At 32.7% G+C, this 12,034-nt stretch overlaps 1 protein-coding gene across 1 annotated transcript in view; it reads right to left on the bottom strand.

Annotated features, from left to right (window-relative positions):
• Positions 1–410: 410 nt before the first annotated feature.
• The window catches only part of LOC137655850 (peroxisomal membrane protein 2), a 21,197-nt gene continuing 9,573 nt past the window's right edge, over positions 411–12,034 (bottom strand). The window contains exons 3-7 of the mRNA XM_068390029.1: positions 9,869–9,964; positions 8,217–8,379; positions 2,881–3,000; positions 1,915–2,149; positions 411–1,751 (exon numbers count right to left, since the gene is read on the bottom strand). Coding sequence (XP_068246130.1) covers positions 2,030–2,149; positions 2,881–3,000; positions 8,217–8,379; positions 9,869–9,964 — 499 coding nt within the window. The 3' untranslated portion in view covers positions 411–1,751; positions 1,915–2,029. The remainder of the gene's footprint in view (positions 1,752–1,914; positions 2,150–2,880; positions 3,001–8,216; positions 8,380–9,868; positions 9,965–12,034) is intronic.

Below are 12,034 nucleotides of genomic sequence, written 5' to 3'. Positions count from 1 at the left end.
TAGCCCAGTGAGGAAAGGAGATAAGACAAACAGATAGAATAGTGTGTCTGAGTGTTCTGTCAAGCAAGATAACGCTAACCCAAGACACACTTCCACTAATAGGACTAGAATGCATTCCTGAAATCCAAACTCAAAGTAGGATACAGTATTTGGATTCAGACTTTAAGTACTTATCCATAATCCAAGGGAAAGTAGGAGCATTCCTTGTTTCAGATATTTTCGTCAGCCACTGACAGCAGAATTCAATATCCAGTCAGCAACAAAACATTTTAATTATAAGGCCTATACAATATACTCGGAGCCCCTCCCGTATAGCCAAACAAGAAAATATAGAGAATTTGGAAATGAAAAAAAAAAAGTCACAGACCACAAAATACTTTTATGAATCTTAAAACTTAACCTATTGGAACCAACTGCAAAAGAAAAAAAAAATATACAAGATTAAAACAAATTAAAATATTAACTATTGAATACATTTATGAATCTTAAACTTAACCTATTGGAACCAACTGCAAAAAATATACAAGATTAAAACATTAAAATATTAACTATTGATTGAAATAGATTATTTTCTTGGTCCTGCAAAATAAATCTTTTAAGTAATTTAACATACCAAGTAAAGCGTTTGATATCTCTAAGTTCCTTAGATTAAAAGCACCTTGTACAAGTCACTAGCTGAAAGAGGCACTCTCAGACGTGAATAATTCGAGGTCACATGATTTCAATGTAAAGATTACTTATATTGCAAAAAAAAATATAATCTACATATTTGCGCTGCATTGAGGACACCAAGTCTCTTTGAAAGAATGATAAACTAGGAAATAAAATAACCCTCAGTTTAAATATGCCCCTAAATTACGTATTAAAAACAACGACTAAAATCGTAGATACCCTAATCCATTACCAGATAGGTATGATCAGCTTAAAATATCCAAAGATAAGTTGACGATCCTATGGTAGTAGATAAGAATTGCAAAGTAAGATGACCATATGCATAAAAGATAATAGTGGAAGAAAAAGATTGTTATATTATAGGCCTCCTCTGCCTCTATCCTTCGATATACTTCTCCACAGGTCAGCATCGTGACTCTTCACTATGGCACAGAGAAGGGAACTATGTTGTCTTTTAAAATCACAACCTCCAAATAAAAAGCTACTCCAACATTTTTTAAACCACAACCTCCAAGTAAGAGGCAACTCATTTTCTTAAATCATAACCTCCAAGTAAGAGGCTACTGAATTTTCAAAAATAACAACCACCAACTAAAAAGCTACTCAACATTTCTTTTTTAAATCCCAACCTCCAAGGAAGAGGCTACTAAGATTTTAAAATAACAACCTCCAAATAAAAAGCTACTCAACATTTCTTTTTTTTTTTAAATTCTAACCTCCAAGTAAGAGGCGACTAATTTTTTTCGAATTACAAACTAGAAAGTTAATCAACATTATTTTAAATCACAACCTCCATGTAAGAGGTTACTAATTTGTTGTTTACATCACAGCCTCCAACTAAAAAGTTACTCAACATTTCTTTTTTAAATCACAATCTCCAAGTAAGAGGTTACTATTTTTTCTAAATTACAACCTCCAACTAAAAAATTACTCAGCATTATTCTTAAAATCATAAACTCCAAGTAAGAGGCTACCATTTTTTTTAAATAAAAACCTCCAACTAAAAACCTACTCAACCTTTCTTTTTTTTAAATCACAACCTCCAAGTAAGAGACTACTAAATTCTCTAAAATAACAACCTCCAACTAAAAAGTTACTCAACATTTTTTAAACCACAACCTCCAAGGAAGAGGCTACTAAGATTTTAAAATAACAACCTCCAACTAAAAATTTACTCAACATTATTTTCAAAATCCTAACCTCCAAGTAAAAAAACTACTATTTTTTTTCCTAAATTACAACCTCCAACTAAAAAGTTACTCAACACTACTTCAAACCACAACCTCCAAGTAAGAGGCTACCTCTTTTTCTGAATCATAACCTCCAAATAAAAGGCTGCTCTAAATCTTTTATCATCTTATTCCTCTTTGCCTGCTGCAGCTGCCGCCGCTGCTGCCGCTTCAGCTGCCTGTCTCCTCTTCATGCCGATGTACATTATCCAAAAGATGGCAATGAAGTTTGCGAACAGAACACGATACTGGAAATACAAAGAGAAGTTATCCCTATTGGCCAGGCTTTGCGTTGACATTTTCCAACGCCGTTTAATTCATTTCATTATTGTGACTGGAAATTAATGAGGTGCAATAATGATGATGATGATGATGATAATGATGATAATAATAATAATAATAATAATAATAATAATAATAATAATAATATTATTATTATTATTATTATTATTATTATTATTATTATTGGGGGAAGTGCCATGGTATATGTATGTATGTATTATTATTATTATTATTATTATAATAATGATGATGATGATGATGATGATGATGATAATAATAATAATATTTTTATTGTTATAATAATAATAATAATAATAATAATAATAATAATAATAATAATAATGATACTATTATTATTAATGTTATCATTATTATTATTATTTTGTTATCATTATTATCATCATCTTTATTATTATTATTATAATGATAAAGTTAATAATAATAATAACAATTATAACAATATTATTACTATTATTACTATTATTATCATTAATATAATAATAATAATAATAATAATAATAATAATAATAATAACAATAATAATAATTCAAAAGGAACCAAGATTAAATGCAAGTCATGACTATATTAGATAAATTTCATGAATAATAATTACAAAAAATTATGACAAAACCCAAAGGGAAACCAAGATATCAGGCACAACCCATTTGCTATATCAACTGATCGTAAGTTTCCTTACCGCCTGCGGCACATAATTAATATTGATGTACTGAACTGGAGTCCAGACTTTCCAGTTCATCTTAAGCGCCGTCCAGTATTTCAGCTGTACCTCCTTTTTACAAGTGCGATGACTTTTCCCCTGAAATTGCGAATTGGTATCAAATGCCATTTCTGAATTATTTCAGTGCTTCAGGACAAGTAGTAATAATAATAATGATAATAATAATAAGTACAGTTATATCCTTAAACATTTCAAAAATTTATAGCAGACGAATAAAAAGATGACATCTGAAATTTTGTGTAATGGATGTAGAGATATAAAGCGTCTACACATTCTTCTCTTATAGCCGTAGTATCTTGTATAAGTAATAGATAAGAAAGTAATGATGTTATAAGCAGAAACTTCATGATAATTGCACATCAGAAAGACGTGAAGACCTGATGAATGTAGAGATATAAAGCGACTACACATTGTTCACTTGTAGCTGTAGTATCTTAGTTATACAGAAGAAAGTAATGGTGTTATAAACAGAAACTTCATGATAATTACACATCAGAAAGACATGAAGACAGGATGAATGTAGAGATATAAAGCGTCTACACATTCTTCTCTTAAAGCTGTAGTATTTTCTATAAGTAATAGATAAGAAAGTAATGGTCTTATAAGCAGAAACTTCATGACAATTGCACATCAGAGAAACAAAATTACCTATTTATTTAGTATCAATATAGTGGATGGTGAAATTTGTCACGTTATTTTTGAGGAATAAATGGAAAAATCCAGCTATCTAAGCACAAGAGCTTAAGAAATCACTACTTTACAATGTTTATTAATAAAAGGAATAGACCAGCCACTACTTCAGACAGCTGTAGATACTCAAGATGGTACATAATCATTATACTGAGGTAAAATTTAAATTTTCAAAAGCGCTTTTACTTCCGGTTAACCTGCCCAAATAAGAAGCAGCTTTAGATTTAAACGCCCTAAAATACTTGAACCTAATAATTTTTTATTAAAGAACCATTTCAGCCATATGCTTCAGACTTAAGAAACATTTGAGACTGCTGATGAAAAATATTTACACAAACCTGGTGTGAAAAAAATAAAAAACAAGAACGCATCAAGAGATAGCAGTGTGTGATCTTACTTCACCTATAGATTCCCAAGATGAAGCAATGCATACTATACATACATCTGCTGAGTTACTACTGAATATGTACTCAAATGGCTATTCATAAATCAACCAATATTATGAGTCAGCATTGACAACAGCAAGATATTGCCAAACCTTCACCTGAATAGCAAAAGACAGACAAAAGGTTTAAAGTTTAAAGGATCCCCATGAATGGCAGGTATAAGGGACAGGACAATGTTCTACAGATTGAATACTTTTACATATGATCAGTGCCCTAGCCCACTCTTCATGAAACAAGGACCAGGGAGGGCCAGACAATGGGTGCTGATAACTTAACGGGTAGACCTACAGGCTCCCCATCCTTAGCTCTCAAGGATGGTGTGGTTGCAGACACTATAGTCAATTCTTTTAAGTTAGGCAGATTTGCACCGCCTCGCAAGGGTGACCTTTTAGCTCAGAAAAGTTTCCTGATCGCTGATTGGTTGGACAAGATAACTCTGACCAATCAGAGAGCAGGAAACGTTTCCGAGCTAATAGGGCATCGCTGCGAGTCAGTGCAAATGTGCCACATTAAAAAAAGATTGAGTATTGAGTATCGAGTTTGAACGGGTCTCCATCTCCAGTCCAATAGATTACCAGGCAGAGATGTTTTCAATAGGGTACCATAAGGACTAAGAAAAAGAGACTGTATTCAGTGACATAAAAAACTTATTCACCAGAGAATACTGAAGAAATTGTGTTGATAACCGTAATATCACCACTTTACGTCAATATATCAGTTTTTAAAACGGTAAAAATCCTGGAATATATGTTGCCAGGCATTTAGCGCTTTTCAATGCAAATTTTAACAGTGTATTTTATCACACCTAAAAAAGGATGAAAAGAAAAGAAATTCAATCGGAAAAAAGGTAAACAGAGGAAGGTATCAGTAAATTGATAAAATCCCCAGAAATGGATACTTTACTTCCGGTATGAGCTGGTAATCTCAGATTTGAAGTCACCATTTTAAAACATTTTACTTTACTTCCGCTGATTGCAGATTACTGCAAAGTCTCACGGGAAGTTAACGTAGAGCAATAATATTGACAATTACATCTATTGTGTTATTCTAAGGATTAATATAAGAGAAGGGATAACAAATATTATCAAGACAAATTTTTCTTAAATTTTTTAGCACTAAAAGGAGATTGATTTTAGTGCCATATCTTGAAATACCCTTGAATCTCTCTCTCTCTCTCTCTCTCTCTCTCTCTCTCTCTCTCTCTCTCTCTCTCCTTTAATGTTATTTAAATGCTGATAAGGAAGAAAATAATTTTATTGAAATATAAATCCTCATTATCATTCTCTCTCTCTCTCTCTCTCTCTCTCTCTCTCTCTCTCTCTCTCTCTCTCTCTCTCTCTCTAGTAATAACTCGTCTCCATCTATGAAGGACTTAACAAACCAGGAAGTTACTGAAGTATCGAGGAATTAATTGGAGGAAAATTAAAGATTATAGACAAATCTGAAACTGAAAATAAAATAAATGTTTTTGTGAGACAACTTCTTCACTCCTCAATATGCCTGAGGAAACTTAGGATAATTAGAGCAAACTCACGGCTTATTTTTTTCATTACAACAAATCTATAGATATTCATTAATAGGCGATGTAATTGAACTGCTATCCTTGGATTTTTAATAAAATTTATGGCAATTTCAGGCTTGTACTATAAGCCGAATTACCAATAACTACTTTTGAGGATCTGAAAGATATTGCACAGCAATTAACCACAACGCTCATCTGGCTATGACATATCATAGAACACGATGGACTGCTACATTTATCTCTTGTTATTTTAGCCAACTGGAAATGTCCCTGCCTGGCAATCTGTTGGATGGGAGTTCAAGACCCACTCACGCTCGATAGTTTCTTATAGTGTTTGCAACCTCGCTACCCTTATGAGCTAGAGATGAGGGGGGGGGGAGCCTATAGGTCTAACTCCCGAGTCCCAGCAGCCATTGCCTAGCCCTCTCCATCAAGGAGAGGGAGCTTGGGCACTGATCAAATGTACGTATGTGATCAGTCTCTAGGGTATTGTCCTAACCCTTGTCCTTGCCATTCATGAACAACCTTTAAAGTAATTTCACGGTTTAACAAAAAAAAATCCCTTTAATGAATGCACAACAGGATAAAGAATCCCATTAATAAATGCACAGTTGGATAAAGAATCCCTTTAATGAATGCACAACTGGACAAAGAATTCCTTTAATAAATGCACAATTGGATAAAGAATCCCTTGAATTAATGCACAATAGGATAAAGAATCCCTTTAATGAATGCACAATTGGACAAAGAATCCCTTTAATAAATTCAAAATTGGATAAAGAATCCCTTTAATGAATGCACAATTGGACAAAGAATCCCTTTAAGAACGCACAATTGGATAAAGAATCCCTTTAATGAATGCACAACAGGATAAAGAATCCCTTTAATGAATGCACAATTGGATAAAGAATCCCTTTAATGAATGCACAACAGGATAAAGAATCCCATTAATGAATGCACAATTGGATAAAGAATCCCTTTAATGAATGCACAACTGGACAAAGAATTCCTTTAATAAATGCACAATTGGATAAAGAATCCCTGTAATGAATGTACAATACGATAAAGAATCCCTTTAATGAATGCACAATTGGACAAGGAATCACTTTAATTAATGCACAATTCGACAAAGAAGACCTTTAATGAATGCACAATTGGACAAAGAATCCTTTTAGTGAATTTATAATTGGATAAGGAATCCCTTGAATGAATGCACAATAGGATGAAGAATCCCATTAATGAATGCACAATAGGATGAAGAATCCCATTAATGAATGCACAATTGGACAAGGAATCCCTTTTATGAATGCACAATAGGAAAAAGAATCCCTTTAATGAATGCACAGTTGGATAAAGAATCCCTTTAATGAATGCACAGTTGGACAAAGAATCCCTTTAATGAATGCACAGTTGGACAAAGAATCCCTTTAATGAATGCTCAATTGGACAAAGAATCCCTTTAATGAATGCACAGTTGGACAAAGAATCCCTTTAATGAATGCTCAATTGGACAAAGAATTCCTTTAATGAATGCACAATCGGACAAAGAATCCCTTTAATGAATGCACAACTGGACAAAGAATCCCTTTAAAGAATGCACAATTGGACAAAGAATCCCTTTAATGAATGCACAGTTGGACAAAGAATCCCTTTAATGAATGCACAGTTGGACAAAGAATCCCTTTAATGAATGCACAATTGGACAAAGAATCCCTTTAATGAATGCACAACTGGACAAAGAATCCCTTTAATGAATGCACAGTTGGACAAAGAATCCCTTTAATGAATGCACAGTTGGACAAAGAATCCCTTTAATGAATGCACAGTTGAACAAAGGATCTCTTTAATGAATGCACAGTTGGACAAAGAATCCCTTTAATGAATGCACAATTGGACAAAGAATCCCTTTAATGAATGCTCAATTGGACAAAGAATCCCTTTAATGAATGCACAACTGGACAAAGAATCCCTTTAATGAATGCACAGTTGGACAAAGAATCCCTTTAATGAATGCACAGTTGAACAAAGGATCTCTTTAATTAATGCACAGTTGGACAAAGAATCCCTTTAATGAATGCACAACTGGACAAAGAATCCCTTTAATGAATGCACAGTTGGACAAAGAATCCCTTTAATGAATGCACAGTTGAACAAAGGATCTCTTTAATGAATGCACAGTTGGACAAAGAATCCCTTTAATCAATGCACAGTTGAACAAAGGATCTCTTTAATGAATGCACAGTTGAACAAAGGATCTCTTTAATGAATGCACAGTTGAACAAAGGATCTCTTTAATGAATGCACAGTTGGACAAAGAATCCCTTTAATGAATGCACAATTGGACAAAGAATCCCTTTAATGAATGCTCAATTGGACAAAGAATCCCTTTAATGAATGCACAATTGGACAAAGAATCCCTTTAATGAATGCACAACTGGACAAAGAATCCCTTTAATGAATGCACAGTTGGACAAAGAATCCCTTTAATGAATGCTCAATTGAACGAAGAATCCCTTTAATGAACGCACAATTGGACAAAGAATCCCTTTTATGAATGCACAATGGGAAAAAGAATCCCTTTAATGAATGCACACTTGGACGAAGCACCTGTACAAACACCACAAAGAATTCCTTACCTCCATCCTCGACAACAGATACAGAGAAAGCAGAAGAAGAAAAGGCGCAAATCCCAATCTATCGACGAGCAGTCTCTTCAAGGAAGCTCCTCTGGACGTTGGAGGGACCAACTTCTCCAACAGTTTGTAGAAGTAATGAGCAAGGGGACCAGTGACAACAAAACTGAGAAATTGCAGTAAATTGTATTAAAATAGAGTTTGTGTCAGTCATCCGTCTTTCTATTCGTCAACAGAGATATCATTAGAAATGTATATGTATTATGTGTATTTTTACATATAATATTTAAATTAAAGATTATGTATGTGTATATATATGTATGTATATATATATATATATATATATATATATATATATATATATATATATATATAATGTGTGTATGCATATACATGTGCATGTGTAGCAAGGTTTAAGCATATCTAAACCTTGATGTGTAGGTGCATTTGTATATATATGTACTAATGTATCAATTCACATGCACACACATATGCACACACACACACTATATATATATATATATATATATATATATATACATATACATACATACATATATATATATATAAAGTGTAGGCTCTATACATATATAGATTTAACTGGAAAATATACAGACATGCTTAGCAGTTGTACTAAATATATGCGAATATTAGCATTAGCAATCCAATATACAGGAATGCATAGTTAATCAATGTATTGAAAGCCAAAAAAAAAAAAAATATATATATATATCGCCAGGTAAGACTACCCATAAAACTACTTCAATGTTATGTAAGATACAGTATTAAAGCCACGATAAGACTTGATTTGAGAAAACTTACAATGAGGCATAAAATTTCTAGGACAAAATTTGCGCTAACTCGTGTTAGTATCCGGTAAATTATTATTATTATTATTATTATTATCATTATTATTATAAGCCAAGCTTCAACCCTGGTTTGGAAAGCGGAATGCTACAATCCCAAGGCCTCCAATAGGGAAAGTAGCCCAGTGAGGCAAAGAAATAAGGTAATAGAAAATAAACTACCATATGTATAAGTAATGTATAAAAACAAGAAACAATTTAAGATCAGTAACAACGTTAAAATAAATCAATTATACATAAACTATAAAACGAGCCTCTCTATTACTTCGATAAAGCAAAATTGTTCGTTACTCATTATTATTATTATTATTATTATTATCATTATTATTATTATCATTATTACTGTTATTATTATTATTATCATTATCATTATTATCATTATTATTATTATTATTATTATTATCATTATTATTATCATTACTATTACTAGCTAAGCTACAACCCTAGTTGGAAACGCAAGATGCTATAAGCCCAAATGCTCCAACAGGGAAAAAATAGCCCAGTGAGAAAAGTAAATAAGGAAATAAATAAACGATATAAGAAATAATGAACAATCAAAATAAAATATTTAAAAAACAATAACAACATGAAAACAGATATTTCATATATAAACTATAAAAAGACTCATGTCAGCCTATTCATTATAAATACATTTGCTGCAACTTTGAATTTTTGAAGTTCTACCGATTCAGCTACCAGATTAGGAAGATCATTCCACAACTTAGTCACTGCTGGAATCAAACTTCTAGATACATTACTGTTCCAGTAATAATTTTAATCTTTACTTACCCAAAAGCTGCATATCTGGAAGCGCTTTTCCAATTAACCTTCGGTTGTTTGGTTATCAGCTGGCTAAGGATGTCCCCCAATGCACAAGTTATGGCACTGGAATGAAGAAGAGTAAAAAATTATATATTGCTTTTGTAAATGAATTTAACAAGTTTAACAGTGCATATGACCACTGAATTTGCTCATTTGTTAAGATATTTGCTAATACTAAAACAAAAGAAATAAATTCAATATGAATCTTTCATTGTATGTTTATATATATATATATATATATATATATATATATATATATATATATATATATATATATATATATATATATATATATATATATATAAACATACGATGTAATGAGGAGCTAAGAAATATGACGGGTATATTCTATCATAGAAAGACCATAAACCGACGGGAGTAGAAGACATGTCTGAGACCTTTGTCCTGCAGTGGACTAGTTATGGCTGATTATGATGCTATCTATGTGTGCCCGCGTGTGTACACAAACACACATACATACATACATACACACACACACACATATATATATATATATATATATATATATATATATATATATATAAATGTATATATATATATACAGTATATATATATATATATATATATATATAAGAGAGAGAGAGAGAGAGAGAGAGAGAGAGAGAGAGAGAGAGAGAGAGAGAGAGAGAGAGAGAGAGTGCGCGTGCGCGCGCTTGTGTAATAAAAAGACAAAAAAAATGCACAAGTGTGGGAGAGTAATAGGCATTTTGGCAATATACAATAGTTTACGTCCTCTTTTACCATTGAACATTAAGAGATATCTCAAAGATGTTTTCTATGAACAGTATATCAACATAAGTACACGATGCATTTAGCAAGTTCACGAAATCATGGGAGAGTACGACCCAATCCTTAATAATAAACAACTCGAAGGGAAATTGTTTAAAGCAATCATTACTTCTACATCCGTTACATTTAGTTGTTCAGAAGTATCACTTGCTCTTCCAAGAACATAATATTGTTTTAATAAAAGTCACGCAAAAGGCGACTGAAGTTATATAAAAGAAAAGCGATACAAAAATAATCATTTGATTTATGAAACGAGACATCGCTTTTACGCTGTAATCACAGCTTACGAGTCTGGTTTATAGCTTGGTATCGTCAAATTCAAAACGGATAAATGAGAAAAACATAACTATTTAATGTTAATAGTATATAGTCAGTCGTCTCACCCTAGTAACCTTGATAGCCAGACTTCACCGTCAGACAGTTACCCGCGTACCAGGCAAGGAGTTGCTGGGCAGGTTTTGGGCTGTAGACTCACGGGCAATAGCGTAGCACCGCTGCAGGCTGCACCGTGGCCTGTACCCTCTCGGTGTCCACGGAAGTAGCACCTACGGTGTACTCCAGTTGCTATTTAAAGGTCTTTAATGAATGGCATAGGCAAGGAGCAGGATAATACCATAGAGATTGGTCATATATACATAATGATCAGCCACCAAAGCCCCTCGCCATCCGGCTAGGACTAGGGAGAACAAGGCCATGGCTGTTGATAACTCAACAGGTAGACCTATAGGTTCCCCCATAGCTCACTCAAGGATGGTGAAGTTGCAAACACTACAAGAAACCATCGAGCTTGACCAGATCTCGAGCCCCCTTCCCACAGATTGATAGACAGGGACATTTCCAATCAGTTTCTCACGAAGCACAAAATGAAATCTTGTCAATCATCTTATTTTGTATGATGATTCATAGGCATGATTCTGTTTCCGGGATGTTATTGGATTTTAGTTGATTTTCCTGGATACAAAAATAATGTAGCACAGATTGCTCGAACTAAAAATTATATAAAATCTACAGTTTAACAGTATGTTTGTTCACCGAGATTATAATTGGTATTATTTATTACTCAATTTTCCATTATTTATATTTTAACATTTGTTTTGACGACAATGGAAAAAATTAAGAAAAGAAAATAAATTGATAAAAATGTCTTGAATAAGATTTCCTTTCAATCTCCCACTTGTATTTGAGTGAAACAATTCACAATATTACAATTGGTGAGTTAAATCATTCAGTGATCGAGATTGGAATTTAATGTTACAAAATATAAGAACATTTCGAAGCTTAATTTTTTTTTTTCCTTTTCAACCTCGGGCAAACTACAGTAAA

Source organism: Palaemon carinicauda, chromosome 16 (assembly GCF_036898095.1).
Source record: "Palaemon carinicauda isolate YSFRI2023 chromosome 16, ASM3689809v2, whole genome shotgun sequence".
NCBI lineage: Eukaryota > Metazoa > Arthropoda > Malacostraca > Decapoda > Palaemonidae > Palaemon > Palaemon carinicauda.
This window is presented reverse-complemented; position numbering and strand designations above follow the sequence as displayed.